Source organism: Onychomys torridus, chromosome 13 (genome assembly GCF_903995425.1).
Source record: "Onychomys torridus chromosome 13, mOncTor1.1, whole genome shotgun sequence".
NCBI lineage: Eukaryota > Metazoa > Chordata > Mammalia > Rodentia > Cricetidae > Onychomys > Onychomys torridus.
Genome location: NC_050455.1, coordinates 28,695,090 through 28,712,954, shown reverse-complemented (window position 1 = coordinate 28,712,954; position 17,865 = coordinate 28,695,090). Strand labels below are relative to the sequence as shown.

General features: G+C 42.9%; 1 protein-coding gene across 1 annotated transcript in view; it reads right to left on the bottom strand.

Moving 5' to 3' along the window:
- Arhgap26 (Rho GTPase activating protein 26) overlaps positions 1 to 17,865 on the bottom strand; it is a 384,395-nt gene that overhangs the window by 81,367 nt on the left and 285,163 nt on the right. The window contains exons 16-17 of the mRNA XM_036205214.1: positions 15,829 to 15,988; positions 6,491 to 6,629 (exon numbers count right to left, since the gene is read on the bottom strand). Of these exons, the coding sequence (XP_036061107.1) occupies positions 6,491 to 6,629; positions 15,829 to 15,988 (299 nt within the window). The remainder of the gene's footprint in view (positions 1 to 6,490; positions 6,630 to 15,828; positions 15,989 to 17,865) is intronic.

Genomic DNA, 17,865 nt, shown 5'->3' with positions numbered 1-17,865 from the left:
CACTGTTGGTCTGTCTACCTTGAGTTAGTGTAGTGACCAGGGTCTGGGTCTCCTGCCTCTGACAGCTCTGGAGAAATGGACTATCCACACTGTTACTCAGGCCCCCTAGAGTTTAACACACACCAGTGGTTAAGTACCATTGTTCCAAGAAGCTAATTTCAATATCTCTGTGTAAATCCTAAAGTAACTGGGGACAAGATCACTCTTTATTGTCTATCTGCGCCTCTTGGAAGAAATCACAAAGGTGCAGAGGTCTTGCTGCAGGCTCTCTTCAGCCCTGCCGGCTCTACTTTCCATAGCTGTCCTGCAAAAGCACAGCTCGGTGGTAGTGCCCTTCGCTAAGATGTACCAGTCCCGTTTCTGCTGGGAGGTGACCTATGTGGAAACCCAGGGGTTAAACAGTAATCTCCCTTGCAACCTTCCGTCTGGCAGCACAGTTGAAAAACTTCCTTCCATCTGTTTAGAGGTGATCACAAATGAGAGTGCCTTGGCCCCGTAAGCTAAAACCATCACTGAATGCACACTGCTTTTAGCAGCCCTGCTGCTGGGTCTGGGGGGAGGCTGCCACCTGGCTATAGATCGTCAGCTTGCATAGTAAAGAACTCATTCGATATGGCTCAACTGCCCCCATAGTATCCCTGGAAGCTGAGACAGATGGCTTTTACTGCTTCTGTATCTCAGCTTAGCAAGGTTTCCACTTTGATTGCTCAAAAACTGAGGAAGGTCTCTTTGTAAAGATAAAATGGCATAGGGAAGGGAGGACATCTGGGTGACAAACTCTTGCTATCTGCTTAAAGTCTCACCTCAGTTTATCTGCCTATAAATTGCAGCTGAGTGTTACCTCATAGGATTATCAATTAGAGGTATGAGAAGAAATAATGATGGGCTTACCATGATGGCTGGCACATTACTTAAGCTATAATTGTTCTTATCCTTGTTACTGAATGAGGATCAAATAGAGTTTGGTCTCGAGGGTTCTTCATTAAATGTATACATTCATTCTTTCATACTCGTCCCCTTGCCTAATGCAATTTATCTCTCAGATTCATGAGAAGAACTGCAAATACTTGGTCTTCCAGATTATGCTCAGCAGTCCTCCCTAACCAAATCATTCTCCCAGCATCTATCCCACAGATTGAAACTGGAAATTTCGGTCATGGGTGCTGTGGGATGTTCTGTATGTTATGTTGGTGTGTTGCTCTGATTGAGTAATAAGTAAAACACTGATTGGCCAGTAGCCAGGCAGAATTATAGGTGGGACAAAGAGGAGAGAATTGGGGGGAAGAGGAAGGCTGAGGCGGAGAGATCTGCCAGCTGTCGCCATGACAAGTGAGATGTAAGGTATTGGTATGCCACGAGTCACGTGGCAGCTTACAGATGAATAGAAATGGGTTAATTTAAGATAGAAGAAGTAGATAGCAAGAAGCCTGCCATGGCCATACAGTTTATAAGTAATATAAGCATCTGAGTGATTATTTTATACATGGGTTGTGGGACTGTGGGGGCTTGGTGGGACCTGGAAAGAAGCTCTCCAGCTACACATGGGTGGTTAATGGTATCTCTTTGATTAGGTGACTGGGTACAAATTTCCTACTTCATTGCTGGGTGACCCTGAGTGCACCATTGATTATAGATTTAATTTTCCTCCAGCTGGAAAATAGGGACATTACCTCTGTCATATAATTTTAAGGTTCAAATTATGATATTATACACATGGACCAGCATGAAAAAAAAACCAACCTTAATAAGTTATATATCCCTATACAGTAAGCACAGATAAAGAGATGATGGAATTTAATGGGGAAATGTCTTCTAAGTTCAACATGGGGAAACTATCTTTCCACAGCTCCACCAGGACTTACAGCTCTGCTCTGGCAGTTCTGCATTACAGACCTCTTTCTAGCCTTTTCCCAGATGGAATCCTCATTTCCCTCAGTATCTTTCTAACAATTCCCCCTTTCACAAAATACTCCTTGGCCACCTACAGACAATTCTGCTGCTAGTACCCCCGAGCCTCCCATAACATCTAGTGTGTTTCTGAAGATCTGCATGCGATGCTACAGTGCCTTCTAAATCTCGTCCATCCCTTTGCTCTTTTCTAGAGTTCTCAACTCACAGGCTATTCCCATGTCATCCCTAGCCCTTCTACCACATATTGATCATGAGAAACTCTGTGGGTCCTCATCCTGCAAAGAGGTCACTGTCATCATAAATGCAGCCTTCTGTTCAGAAAAGAGGAAAAGGCAAGTTGGAGAGTACTTCACCCACTCGAAAAATGGAGGCCAAACTCATGTGTAGGTAGGCAATGGGTCCACCCATGCAGATGGGAAAATCCCTCCTAGAAAATGGGATCGTTGTCTATGAAGATCCATCTAGCACTTCTGTCAGCCACTTCAGTGAGTCAGAAGTACAGGCGCAAAGACCTATGACCTCTCAATGTGACCTTCAGGACTGTCCCCTCAGAAAGGAGGCCAGTGACGACCTGAGGCCATAAACACTGGCACAGAATTACCTCTGAGAGAAAGAAATGGGCCTCAACTTCTGTAGAGCAGGACCCTTGAAGAGGAGTAGAAGTCTACTTAAGTTAACAACTGGAATCTCAGAGGGGAGGGAGTTTCCTGAGCCTTCCTGTATCTCATGGTGGACAGCAGAGGGACTGCCCAACACAATGCTATCACACTGAAGGTACTGTAGAGAAGAAACAGGAGTAAAAACGAGGCTCAAAAGAGATCAGAGCCGGGTGGTGGTAGCGGCGCATGACTGTAATCCCAGCACTCGGGAGGCAGAGGCAGGTGGATCTCTGTGAGTTTGAGACCAGCCTGGTCTACAGAGCTAGTCCAGGACAGGTTCCAAAGCTACAGAGAAACCCTGTCTCGAAACTCCCCACCCCACTCCCCCAAAAAAAGAGATCAGAAAGACATAGACAGACAGAAGAGATGAGCTTCCAAAAACCAGGATGTGGCCAGTGTGAAGACAGAGGATAGATGTGCATGCATGTGCAAATACTGTGTGTGCATGTTCACCATGTACAAGCTTTCAAACAATATAGGTTCCTGGGAGACAGGACAGTTAAGGTTCACATCAAATCTGGACAGGTGTCTCAATAAACATCATATTGTCAGGTAAACACTGAGTGTCCACTGTCAATACCTCAGCTCAATTCTAGCCAAGTGAGTAAATTCAGAGGAAAGATTGGAGTTGGCCAAAATTGAGAACCCGGTCCGTGGACACCCTAGAAGTGGCCCATAAGTAATTTTGAGATGGAATGTGGAAGAATATCTTTAACTTAGTAGCTAGGAATTTATTTTTATGTATAGTGCAGAATATTGTAATGAGTACATCAAATTCACGTTTTCAGCCATTTGACATATCAGAATTGAGGCTATGCAAAGAAGTGAGTTGCTTTAAGATCAATTTAAAATGTGTTAAACAAGCAACACACACACACACACACACACACACACACACACACACACACACACATACACACACACACACAATGTGGTTGTGACCCAAACAGTAAAAGGAGGTTGTATATAAATGACTACAATTTGGGAGGCAATGAGCTAGGTTTGTGAAGAGGTTTTATTTGATGAGTGCCGTTCTGTGGAAATATGCAATTTGCTTCCACAGAGCACCTGTATACTCCAACCCTGTACTTTCACTTGAAAGGGTGCTATGAGGAAGCTTTCTGCATTTGTCCAAAAACTAAACAAAAAGAAAGGTGAAGTTTTTGAAAACATTACAGTGCAGTCACCTACTGGTGGCAACAATGACAGGGTATGATTAAGCCAGAACTTCCCATTTCCTGGCCCAGTCCACCTTGCACCACCCACCCCCTAGTCCCTGCTAGGGTACTTTCCACACCAGCCTGGACACCATTCCCATTTCTCAGAAGAAAATAAGTACTCAAAATGCACTGATTTTGGTTATAAAATGCACATAGTTTTATACTCACATCCACCGTCCAAACAAATGCACACATAGACACAGGTATACATAAATACATGCACACACATGCAGATTTTTCTATTGCAATGTCTCTTACAGAAGCTAGACCCTCTGCCTAAATCCATGCAGTTGGAGACTGCAGTCCTGTTTCAGCCTCTGCGCCCAGGACATGGCAGCCTGTTCTGCTGCTTAGACAGGTCTGCTCTCACAGGTCCTTCGCTCTCGGCCTCTGCCTCCTGTGAGAAATGCTAATCTCAGGCCCAGATCTAATTGATTGTCTCCTCATCTTCCTTTTCTCTCCTCAATGCTGTAAAGTACGCTTCAGGACCAGGTCCAAGGCTGCTGCTGCTCCAGGCTGACCACAAGCCAGTTCTACCCGAGGCGCGAGGAAGTGACTGACACTGTGCTCCGTCCCTGTCTGCACTGCGCACTGCTTAGCAGGAGACCTTAGGTGACCAAGCGCTCCTGGAAACCTGAGAAGCATGCTACCCTGTAGCCTGATGCCTCATTCCCTCAGCAGATGGGGATGAGGTCAGCCCTGTTCCAAGTGTTCCCTGGTACACGCAGAGGAGACCAAGTTCTGAGCGGACTATGGGGAGAATGACCCCCACCAGATGTTTAAGAAGAACACGGGCTACTGTTAGAAGGGAAGCCAATGCAGAGTTCAACACGTCCCTGCCCTAGGAGCTCTTCTAGGAACTGATATGAAGGAAATGATCTGAGCAGAGACGAACGGAATGAAATATCAGAATGGGGACAGTAGCTTTACTTATAGAAGCAAAGTACTGCTGCAGTCCAAATGGTGCTAACTCCCAAGGTGTGGCCTTACTGTGAGAATTCAAAGCTTATTTAAATTGCAGCAAGGTTTTGAGGGCAGAGAAGGTTTGATTTTATGAGGCCATTACTTCTCAATATAAAAGTAAATCAAATGTTGAGAAAAGAAAACACACACACACACACACACACACACACACACAATGCAGATATGAATCCTTTTCTCCCTAAGGAAATTACTCCCCTCTCTATGCCTTTGCTGAGTTCATACAGATCAGTTGTTGTCATCTTCATAGTCATAGTCATCATCATCATCATCATCATCATCATCATCCCAGTGTCTACTGAGCATATGCCAAGATGTACTGGACCATCTGACACATTTTAATTTTCACAATAGCCCTAGGCCATGCAGAAGAGCTCAAGGCCTCGATTTCTACACTGCACAAGTCTCTTGTTACAGAAACTCAAGTGCGCTGTACATTTTAGGGCCCAGTCCTTGATCTTTGCAAAACTTCTGGAAAAGCACTGTACCCAGTGTCAAGAATAGGAGACAGAGATCATGAAATATTAGATACCAAAAGTCATCCACAGTCATCCATGGACGCAGAATTCCTACTGGGACAATCCAGAGCTTTTTTCCAGAGCATTGAAGGGCCTCCCTTAATATACATTTCTCTATGATCCTAGTTGTTGCAAACACTGAACAAATTTTCTCATTCAAGTATGAATTCCTTACAGACAAGGTCTCATTTTCATATCCCTAGACCATGAAAATACCATGTTAATGTCCATTGCATGTTGGAACCAGTCTTGATGTCTCCGTGTAGCAGCCTTATGAGAGATGTTGTAAAGCATAATTTTGTTAATCCTCAGGTCTACCCTCTAGGGTGAGCACTATTGTGCCTACTTTACAGAAAAGCAAACTGAGGACGAAAGAGGTAAAAATTTGTTCCTGTGGTAAAGCTGGTATAAGAACCAATACTGGCTGACCTATAGTAGATCACAAGGCCTTCACTCCTACACCATATAAGCAGATTGACTGATTAACTGCTTATTGTTTGTTTTGAGGCAGGTTCATGCTATGTAGCTTTCGTTAGCCTGGAACTTGCTATGTACACCAGGCTTGTTAGCCTCAGACTTGCAGGAATCATCCTCTGTTGCCTCTGCCCTCTGCCTCCCAACTGCTGGAACACAAGTTTCTTGCCACAAAAGTTGAAATATGACCGTATACTTTAGGGTCTTGTACTCGATCATTGCAAAGAACTTAGAACTTGTCCTGAGATGAAAGGTTTGATACATTTGTGGTGATATTTCTCTTCTACTTGGAGTAGAAAGGAATTAGTCTCTAATTCAGTAACTAATTTCACGTATTTTCAAGTGTCAACACAGAGAAGGGTCTAAGAGTATGCAGAAGGCTCTGCTTCCCACAGGCACAGCCTAGTAGGACACGTGACTCCCTCCAACAATAATTCCAAACCGAGTCAGGGTAAGGGAACTGTTTCTCTGAGACCTGCCAACAGAGGAAGGACCTCGGGCAGTGCCAGAGCCCTGCTCTTGTTGTGCAGTAGAGAGAGGACCCTCAACTTTTTGTCCAGAGACCTGTGACTTGCTTTCTCAGTGGTGGAACCAGGCAGGCCAACTAAGACACAGAGTCTTCTGGACACCTAAGGCCAGCAGCACACAAGCAAGATGGCCACAGCAAGCCACGGAGGCATAGGGATGTCTCCACATACCACCCTGGCCCTGGGCAGCAGAGACTCACGTTTTTCTGTGGATGGCATAGCATGGAAGAGCGTCAGGGGCCTCTCGCTGCAGGATGGGGGTTTGGAGTCACTGCTTTTCTTCCGGGACAGGTGTAGCTGGGCATTGGTGAGGGGCACATCAGGCACGGTGTTGAATATCTGCACATCAGAATACAAAAAAGTTACATATTTCTGTGAACTAGGAAGAAAGCTCAGGTCTGAATCATGACCAGGGGCTTGGTGATGAGTTCAAATAAGCAAGCAAAGATGAGAAAGGCCTCCAGCATGTGTAGGCCTCCATGGAGACACTTCTAGGAACTAGGATTGAGTACTCCAGGAACTGATGCAAGATTTCACCTCCCCCTTTTAATCCCTTCTACCATAGTTTTTCTGGGTCTCCTCTCATCTATGCAATGGGAACGGAAAACAACAGAGATAATCTAAACTACTGTCTGCTAACAGTGAAGGTTTTTTTTTTTTTTTTTTTTTTGTAAACTGCCTTTGTCCAGAACTAGTTAATCCAAATGCCCTTCTTTTCTCCATTTGGTCTCCTCCCCAGTTATTTACAACTGTTTCACAATTTTATCTAAGACCATAAAACATATTTAAATAGTGTTCCCAAACTGACACAGAACAGGGAACATTTTTCTTCCTCATCAACTACACTCAGTGGGCATGGTCTTCCTCTTTTAGTAGCTTTGTGTTATCTGAGAAGGTGAGCTTTACCCTATTTCAAAGGATGGAGGTGGGTAACCCTGATTTCATACACACACACACATACACACACATACACACACACACACACACACACACACACACACACTCACTCACACACACAGAGATGTATATACAAATTTAGAAAATGTAGAAAAGTCTAAAGAAAACCTCACGTTTCTATTATTTACAGATTACAACCTTTAGGAGTTAGGTTTTGTGTCTTTAAAAAGTTTTAAAAATAATTTTGTTGTTGTTATTTAAGAACATATGTAGTAGCTACTTTTCTAACTGCTGTGACAAACACCAGGCAAGAAACAACTTAAGGGAGTTTGACTTGTAATATAGAGGTACAGTCTATCATAGTGTGGATGTGAGGTAGGAGTCTATTGTAGTGTGGATGTGAGGTATGAGTCTACCATAGTGTGGATGTGAGGTAGGAGTCTACCATAGTGTGGATGTGAGGTAGGAGTCTATTGTAGTGTGGATGTGAGGTAGGAGTCTACCATAGTGTGGATGTGAGGTAGGAGTCTACCATAGTGTGGATGTGAGGTAGGAGTCTACCATAGTGTGGATATGAGGTAAGGGTGCAGTCTATTATAGTTTGGAAGTCATGTTGGAGGGAGAGGCTCACAGCTGTAGCAGCAGGAGCATGAAGGTGCTTGCTCACACCTCAATGGATTAGAAATCTGAGAGACAGAGACTCGAGGAAATGGGCTTGGCTATTAGTCCCAAAGTCTGCTCCCAGTGACGACTTCTCCCAGCTATGCCCCACCTCCCAAAAGTTCCATAGACTCCTCAAACAAGAGTTTACAATGCAAACCCATGGAGAATATTGCACACTCCAGTCACAGGGAGGTAAGAACACAAGACAAAAATCTTACCAACTCTTACTTGCCTTACTATAGATTTTTTTTATCACTATAGCCAGCACTTACATGGTGTTTACTATGGAAGTAGCTGCCACTACTGCAGTTCCTGGGGTGCTAGTCACAGCACCCTGTGCTTTACAAGCAGTTCACTCAGTGCTCAGCAACTCTGCATAACTGCTAATGTCCCAGCATTTTATGAAGAACCAAAGAATACAGAAATGGAGCTGTCACATTTATAGATATAATTATGGAAGGTAACACAGGGTCCTTTTTTTCTAGATTCCTTTGTAAATGCATATGATAATAACACCCATTCAAACAATCAATTTTTTTGAGCATCCACTTTACAGAGGCATCCTAAGTGTAACAGTGAATGAAATAATTGCGTTTCCTATGGTTAGAGGATTTACATTCCAGTAGCTGTGATTTACTAAGTATTTGCCACACCAGGCATGGAGCTGAGTGCTTTGTATAATTCTCATTTAATGCTAAACACACCTTTCCACAGCTGAGATTATATTCTTCACATAGTTTTACATCCTACTTATCTCATATAACATTATATAGTAGCATTCTCCTTTCAATAAAAAAAAATCCTTCAAAGATGATTCATGAGGGTTTCATAACCTCCTCAACTTTACTGACAGACTAAAATTGACTCTTTTGTTATACTCCCTTACACTGTGACATTAGCCTTCTGGATATCCTCTTTCCAACACTCACAAGTCACAAAAGGACAGCAGTAGCCACCTCCATCCCTTTACTTATGGCTCAGGGTATCCCATAATTGTTCTTCTTATGGCCCCCTTCTTTGTGTGTGTATTTTAATGCTATACCCAAAAGCTGCTATGCAGAAAGCTAAGTCACAAGAATTATGAGAGTTTCAGCTGAAACAGCTGCTCTCCCCAGCTTGGCAGGTCCTTGGCCCTGAAGATGCCAGCCAGCCGGTCGAGTCAGTCTCTTCCAAACACAGCTGTTGGAAGGAAGGTAGCATCGTTATATTTTCTCCAGTAGACTCAAACTTGAAACATGATAAACTGAGTGGCTATAAGAGTTGAGACCAATGGGGACAAAGAGTAAGAAATGGAGACTTAAAGCAAAAGGAAAAGAAATCTTCCTCTCCAGAGCAGCCAGATACCCTAATAATAAGCTGACTGATGCTATTCACTTCTGCAGTCTCTTAGAGCCTTTATAGTGGAAGAAAGGGGAAAGACTGTGGCTCTTGTTGGGCCCAAGGGCTGCAACCTCTGAGAAGCTTTCTTTCCTTTGGCTTTGTTCCCCTCACCATGCCAAGCCCTAGCCACTCTGAGGTAACACCTCAATGACCACCATCACTGACAATTTAAAACGGCTCCTAGATACGTGTGCTTATACCCGCTGAGCACTGAGCTGGGCATCTCACATGACTGCTCCCTACACTGCCAGTTAATTTATCATAGGGCAGGCACAGCATGACCATTTCACAAGAGCACCTCCTACCCTGTCCCCCACCCTCGTGAGGCCACAGGGGCCAGAGTGAAGTCCTGGGGTTGCAGCAGCCATTCAATCAGCTCATCCTCTCCAGCCAAACTTGTTATAGAAAGCACAGTCCCTTTTAATGGACTTCTAATAAGTAATAGTGCCTCTTAGCATTCTTCTGCCTCTAGCCCAAAAATGCAGTGTCTTCAGCAATCCCTTGATGAGAGCATCTAGAAACGAATCCAGAGTTAAGGATAGGCCAGGTCCTAGTACCTTCCCATGACTCTTTGCCTCTGGCCTCCATTCATTCCTAATGAAGAATGAGACATCCACTATCCACTGTAGTGCAGATATCATTTTAACTTCGGTTGTCAACAGCACAGAGAACATCTATTCTTTCTAAGAACTGTAGCAGATATCAATTTAGACACAGACAGATGTATGAAAAACTGCCCTGTAAACATGGTAGGAAGTGATGTGGGAGCACATGCAGGAGAATCTCTCTCTCCCTGCTCATTCATTATTTTCTCTAAAAGTTAAGTAAACAGACTGGGATCAATGCTATAAGGGAATTTTCACCATGGGCAGGCACGGCAGCCCCAAAGGCCAGTTCTCTGGACCTGATTATGAACTAGCCACAGGATTCTAAAGAACTCTGTCACACTGTTCTTGTGATCAAATGCAATATAATGTGCACAAGAGCACATTGTAAAAGTGCCAGGCACTGGACAATTATGTCCCGTTATGATTACAAGCGCTTCCCTAAACATGAGGGCATTTTTGTAAGTGGAACTACCTTGACACACACATTTAATAAGAAGTTGGAGCTGGCATGGTGGTATAGGACTAGTATGCATACTCAGGAGGTTAAGGTAGGAAGATTGCTACAAGTTGAAGTCAAGGTGTTGACATCAAGGTTGGGCTACAGAGTGAGTTCAAGGCCTAGGACACATAGCAAGAATGTGGGAATTATCATCCACATGGCTGTTGCTCATTTAACTAGAAATTTCCACACATGCAAACTGATTTTCCAGCTATCTTCTGATCGTACCAAGCTTCGTCTGTGCTAAAAGTTGAAGCTGGATTTCTGATGAGTCTGACTTAGACAGCCCTGTTGGTCACTCCAGTTCTATTGCACAAATGAAGTTTGCTTTGGGCCGTGAAGAAGACTGCTGCACAAAGGAGCCTGTAATCTACAAGTGTTAACTTATCTAATCTACAAGCTCTACCATGTGGTTGGAATGATACACTCATTTCACAGAGACCTTCCAAATTAACACAAAAAGGCAGGCTTTATTCTGTGCCCCAAGTGTCCTGTTCATACTGTCTGACTGATAAACTAACTCCAACTTAATCAGGAATGCCTTACATATAAAACCTAGGAAGACTGTGACCCTGCTGGGAGTCACTAGAGAATAAAATTATTAAATAAAAATACAACTGTGAGGAGCCTTTCCAAGTATCCCCGATTTCAAGTGCCCTGTGAGTGGAATTAACACACCCATAAACACCAGGCTACTTTTCCTCAAGCCGGGAAGGAAAGTATCAGCCTCGGCCTCTGTAGTTCGCTAGTCTTGGGCAAGCACTAGGTCTTCACTCATATACACTCATACACCAACACCAGACGAGAGCTACCTTACTGCCATATCATCTTATCAAATATAAGAAGGTGAATTTGAAGCACTGAGGTGGGTAAAAAGCAAAGCAGCTTTGAAGCTAGACAGACCTGAGGTCAAATCCTGGCTTTGCTACCTATTACTTATATTATCTCCATCAAGGTCTTTAACTCCTCTGAGCCTGTTTCACTTATGAAGATGATCACATACCACCCACGATAAAGGACATAAAATGTGTAACATTGCACTGGTAAAGCACAGGCAGGAAGTGTGGTAGTATAAGTGACAAGAAGATAACTAAAATTCATTGAGTATCATGCAGTTATAGGCACATGAATAAAGACGTGGATTATTTCTTTCACAATAGCTCTATGAGGGAAATGCAGTTATTGCCACCTTGTAGATGAGGAAATTGAGAATCACTAAAATGAACTGATTTGTTCAAGGTCACACAGCTAGGGAGACAAGCATCCAGACAATCTGACTGACAGAGGAGGCTTAGCTAACTGTTTGTGTGTTATTGAGAAACAAATGTCAAAACATAAAGATCACAAGTTTTGTGGACCGACAGATCAGGTTTCAGGCTTTTGTTTGGCCTGTGACCCTGAGCAAATTAGGAAGGCTTCCCACCTCCAAACATCCCATCCACAACAAGGCCCAGGACCCTGCTGAGGGCTAGGAAGCCTAGTAGTTTGGCCTTTGCTATGTAAAATATTGCTGTATTCAGTAGAGAAAGGAGACACAGTATAAGAAGGAAAAAGTGGATATTGAAAAGGAATTATTTGCAGTCAAGACACAAGAATTCAATCTGTAAATGTAAATTTAATTACATTCTTTGCAAAATATCCGCCTCAGCTACCTGCAGCAATGTTAGCATCTGATGTTCTTTTTTCCAAGTGCTACCTACAGAGCTTACTGGGTTTGGCTCTTTTCTGGCCCATCCTGATGTTGTGAGCCCTGACGCTTATTGTGGAATTTGTTCTTAACTGTGTTGTACATACATTTTGACACCTTTTCTAATCCCAGCTCTCACAAGGCCGGGCAATTTGAAAGGATTAGGAGTCTCTCTATAAAGTGTGCCCTGTAGTCTTTACTATGTGCCGTGATGTTTATAGGGGGAAAATGAGGTCATGATGAGGAGCTTCTGAGTCTACAGCTGGGAAGTAGCTGGGAAGACAATAAATCACACCCCATGTAAAGCAGCAGTTTAGTTAACAACTGGGACTGGGGACTGTGCTTGAGACACAGATTCATCTGGGTCTTAGCTGAGGAATACTTGCCTGAGGAAGGGAAGGCCACAGCTACTCTGCTCACTGGATCTGCTGAGGCTCCTTGCACAAGGCAAGTGGAGCCTGAAGTTGGGCGACTTCAGGCTTGGGAGTCAGGCAAGCCACTGCAGCGTTTATTTGTCATGAACTGTGGAGAAGCCAAATCCAGAGGCTGAAGCTACAGAGAGGGTTTTTGTTTTGTTTTGTTTTTTTTAAGGACAGCTGGAAATCCTAAACCCTGCTGCTATCAGAGATTTGTCAGAGATCAACAATTTGGAAAGTAGTTTGGGGAATTTTATTTAAAATCTCTCAAAAGGAACCAATTATTTTTAGGAACTAATGACACACACACAATGGGGGGGGGGGGGGCTGTGACTTTCCCTATCTCCAGAAGGAGCCTATTTCCTGCCGCCTCTGCTGACAGAGGGGAATTACATAAAATGCAACATCAAACTATAGTCCCATTTGAGGGGTATTAAAGGAGCTTCCCAATACAAACGATTACTAGCTTACCTGGAGTTAAATAGGGGTAATTATGTACTCAGGTTGACAAACTTACTCCATTAACAAAGAATATCCTGCGCAGCACTTGAGATAAGAAGGAAAATGTTCTGAGAGAGAACAGAAGCACTGTATTCCAGTGTACAAGTCCATCTGCCTTGTTTCCTCAGGTTTACAAAGACAGGACCAAAAAGACCAGCAGGACGGTTTCAGTGAATCCAGGCACACATTATCATTATTAGTGTCAATTAGTTCTGCATATCAACACATGTGAATACTAAGAAAATCAAAAGCAAATGCCAAACACCTGCCAGTTGCAGATTAATCAACTGCATATTAATTAATGTAAATTTTGTGTGAGAAGTCAAACAGCAGTGCAGTAAATTGGGTGCCTTCAACGCTTTTTGCAAAGGCAAATGAAAACAATCCAGTGGGCCCAAATGGACTCGAACCACACTGACTGCATGGGGGATGAGTTATGTCACTGGGGATACAAGGCTGCACAGCGCTAGAGTACTTACCCTGGGGTTTCAGTCAAGTCACCTATAGTTGCTAGCTTATCTCTTTGGCACATGAGATTAAGAGTTAACATATGCTAAAAAGGATACATTTCTGAGAGTTAATTGTTTAAAGATCTACTCTCTTCTCTCCCCCAAAGCCCACTGGGAGACTGCAAAGTAACTCTTAGAGTTTACAAATACTAATAGGTCTTGTAGAAAACGGCACAGCACACCACTCACAGGCAAGAGTACAGAGATGTCCTGCTTTTTCTCCAGAAACCTTCTCCAGAGCCACAGCCAAAAGAAATGCCATAAACTGTCACAGAGCCTAAAGCATCGACTCTACTATTATGTGTTGGAACTTAACAGTACAGCGTAACGAACACAACCAGCCTGAAGCTTTAGGCTTGACCAAAGCATAAGAAGACACTGTGTTTTCTTGACAAGGTTGTTCATCCTTGACATCTAAAACCTGACAAGTTAACCTTTACAAAGTAATTAGGGGAAAAACTTTAGAAGAAACTGTAAAATTTTGGGAACTCGGGTATTTTAGACCATAGCAATAATATTTTGTAATTTTATTTCTAAATAGAAACATGAGTATTATTTCCACTATAATCCTAAGTATTTGTCTACTTGGTAGTTTAAGCCTTAAGGTGATTAACCTGTGGGTTGAGGGGTAGAATTCTACTCAGACAGAATTGGAAATTTTAAAGAACTAACCATTACTTTAAAGTAAGCATGGTAGAGAGCCAAAATCTTTACTCTGAGCTTTCAACTTACACTTTCAATTCTGCTCTTCTCTAGTGGCCAGGTAGTAGAGGCAGAGTTCCAGGTATACAGTCCTTGGTAGAAAATGACATATACTTAGGTGCTTGAGGACACCATCTACGGATTTCCATACTGGCTGTGCCAGTGTACATGTCTATCAGCAGTGTATGAGAGTGTTTTTTCTCCCACATCCTTGCCAGTGTTTCTTGTTATGTGTTCTTGATGATAGCCATTCTGGCTTGGGGACATACACTCTCAAATCTATCTTAATTTGCACTCTCCTGATGGATAAGGATGTTGAATTTTCTTTTGAATATTTATTGACCATATAGGTTTGCTAGGGAAATTAAGTGAGATAGTAGCTATAAAGCTCTTTAGTATAGTATCTCATGAATAAGTTGTAAATAAAAGTGAGGTAAAAGTGAGCTATTTGGATCAAAATTATATTTATGAACTATGTTTATTAAAAATGTCTGGAATGTGTATAGACTGTATTAGCACATTTTATATTACTAGAATGAAATATCTAAGGCTGGGTAACTTTTGAAGAAAAGAAACTTCAAAATAGTTCTGGAGGTCTAGGGCTAAGGAACCATATCTGATCACAGCCTTCAAGTTGAGATGTGAGCATTGTAAGATACGAGAGAGAGAGAGAGACAGACAGACAGACAGACAGACAGACAGACAGAGACAGAGAGACAGAGAGAGACTGACTGACTGTCTACCTTCTTGTCTTTTGATCTCTCTTTTACAAAGCCATCAATATTTAACCATGGGGCCCAATCTGAATGCCAACATCAAAAAGGTCAGAAAAGTATTAGGTACTTTCCTTTAGTTCAGTGGCCACTGGAGGCTTCCCATGTTCTAGTGGATGGTGCCATACCCATGTGAATATAAGCAATGACTGACTGGACTCAAGGGGACTTTAAAGGGGGTTGAGTGGGTGGGCATGAAGGTATTAGGGGGATATACATGAGAAATCCAGTGAGACCTGGATAGAAAAAACATTTGCATACCTGTATAAAATTCTTTAAGGAAAAGAACATATTTTTTAAAAAGATGGACCAGATACTCCAGTGCCTTCAAAGCAAAGGCCACATGCATATAAGCATATACAAATGCATGTGCATGAACACGTGGATGCAGATATGGATGAAAACATGTACTATCTATATAATCAAAATTCAGACTGCAGGAAAAATACTTGCAACACAAATGGAAGAAGTTCAGCATACCTAACAGCAACAAACCCATAAATTTCTAAGATATCAAGTAAAAAAGTAAATGAAAATGAAAACACCACATACCCAAACTTATGGGTTTTCCTAAAATGTAGCTCACAATAGTACCTCTTCTCTGGACAGTCAAGGAGTAAAGAGCAACAAAGAGTGCTCGGCACAGTTCCTAGCACAGAAGAGCTCAATGTGCTTCTGCCCATCCCCACCCCTCCACAGCCCCCATGACAGCCACTGCCGTCCCTCTGCCAGCACTCTCTTACCACTGTGACCATGACAGTCAGCAGCCTCACCAGCACTGTGGATCAAGAACCATTAGCAATGCAAACCCAATAGGCTATGAAGCTCAGTTCCAATGCAGTCCCCCCACCTAGACAGCTAAACAACTCAACTCTTGGCTGCAAGGGCCCAGGTAGGTGTTACCTTTTCATGGTTCTCTATTAAGATCTCAATGACAATGTTCTGAAACTTGATGTCCATGATGGCTGCCACTGTTTCTTCCTGAGGCCGCAGCAAGGTGGGCCCAAACACCACGCCAAGGTTTGCCACAGTCATCAGGTTCTGCTTGTGGTTGTTGGCAACACTGGAAAGAGGGTAAAGAATAAGTGAGAGAAGCCATGCACACAGAGATGGCTGACGCTTGTGGGTGCTTCCAGCCTTCCTACCTGCATCTACAGTAAGCAGGACCCAGAACATTCTTGGATGCCAAGAGTCAAAGAGTAACTTTTCTCTTGTACCTCCAACTACAGTGTTCACAGATCTGCATTTGCTATTCACTTCAGGATATGATTTCCATTTTGCCTAAAACAACCAGCCAGCCAACCAACTAGTCAACGCCGTCAGCCAGATGATGAGCTTTTGCTCACCTGAGTCACTACTCTCTAAGCTCAGGTAACTAACTGCCTACCCCTTGGTTACAGCTTCTGCACCTGTCTGCTGCTTAAACCACGGAGGGTTTCCCCCTCTGCATCCAATGCAGATCAAGATGATTCTAGTTTTAATACATTTGCAAACAAAAGCACAAAATAGATACCGTTTTTAAAAGGAAAAGAGCTGGTATTTAAACTATGTCAGGAAATTTAGAGAAAAACTCTAAGTACCAAGTATTAAAAACTATTTGAAAAAAAAAAAACCTATTTGATTAAACATGTGGCTCACATTAAGTGAAACATGTGGCATCAACAGAAACAAAAAATGCACTACTGTATATCCATGTGTTTATGCTGCACTAACACTCACATTTTAAAAGAGCACATGAGGTCATCAGTGGCTAGGTCAGAATAATCTGCTATATACACATGCATATTTTTAGGTTAAACAACTATTCAAAATATGTACATCTGAATACCATGTCCAAGCTATAAAACTCAATGGCTCATAGGCAGTCCCTTAAATAAACTTAGGAATGACCTACTGGCAATAAACAAGTTCATGCCATTCAGCACTATTACAAAATACCAGAAGCTTCTTTAGTCACCCACCTGCTGGAAGAAGGAAGCTATTCATTACTAACTCAGACCTAGAGAGAAATCTGGGTAGAAACAGTCTCCATAGACTGGCCTCCCCATCGTCTAGTGCTATTTACACTTAGTATCTTTCATACAATCCCATCAATGCCAACTCTGTTTCTCTTGTACACTTCTATTATGTAGGAGGAGAAGAGATTCGCCTACCTTAAATATCTGTTTTTAAACTGAGTACTGAACTCCTACTTCAACCAGTTTTATCACCTGCTTGTCTTGACATCTGTAAGTCTGAGACATCAAGTGAACTTCCTTCTCTGAAAGGGACCAGGTGTGTTTAGGGCTATGGGCCTTTAACTGTGCCTAAGTGCAATGAGCAAGAGGACTTGCTTCTTGACTGCGGGAAACACTCACAGCAGAGAGCATTGCCACAGAAGCCTGCTGCTCTGTTCCAAGCCCGTAAAAGGACATTGTATAAGCACTTTGTTAGCTCTACCTTAGTCCCCTGGGCTCACTTACATCTTTTTGATTCTTCCCAGAACTATATCACACTGTCCACGTGAAAGAGTTAATGCGGATGGTAAATGGCAAAGAAGAAAGCCTCTGGCCAGGGCCTAGGCCCACCAGCTAAGCTCGCACACTAAGACTGCTTCTCCATCATGACTTTCCCCACCAGGTTATGAGTGAGGAAGGAATTCAGGGCTGACACTCCTCCCACATGAGTTAAGTTACTAGATTTATTCCTGTTTATACAAAAGTCCCTTGGGAATATGAAATCAACAAGCTATTTGTGCCTGAAAACACTTTCAAATTGCAAGCCAATATAAAAACGTAAGTTGGGATCATGATCTTTGCTACCATCAGGCCTTCCTGCTCTCTCCCTGACTATAGAAAAAGCCTCCTCGCCAGTCAGCCCTCCTATCACCTATTTCCAGCTTTCCCAGATTGCTACCATCAGCTGAGGTGTGGAAACCTACTCTGATGCCCCTCCTCTGCT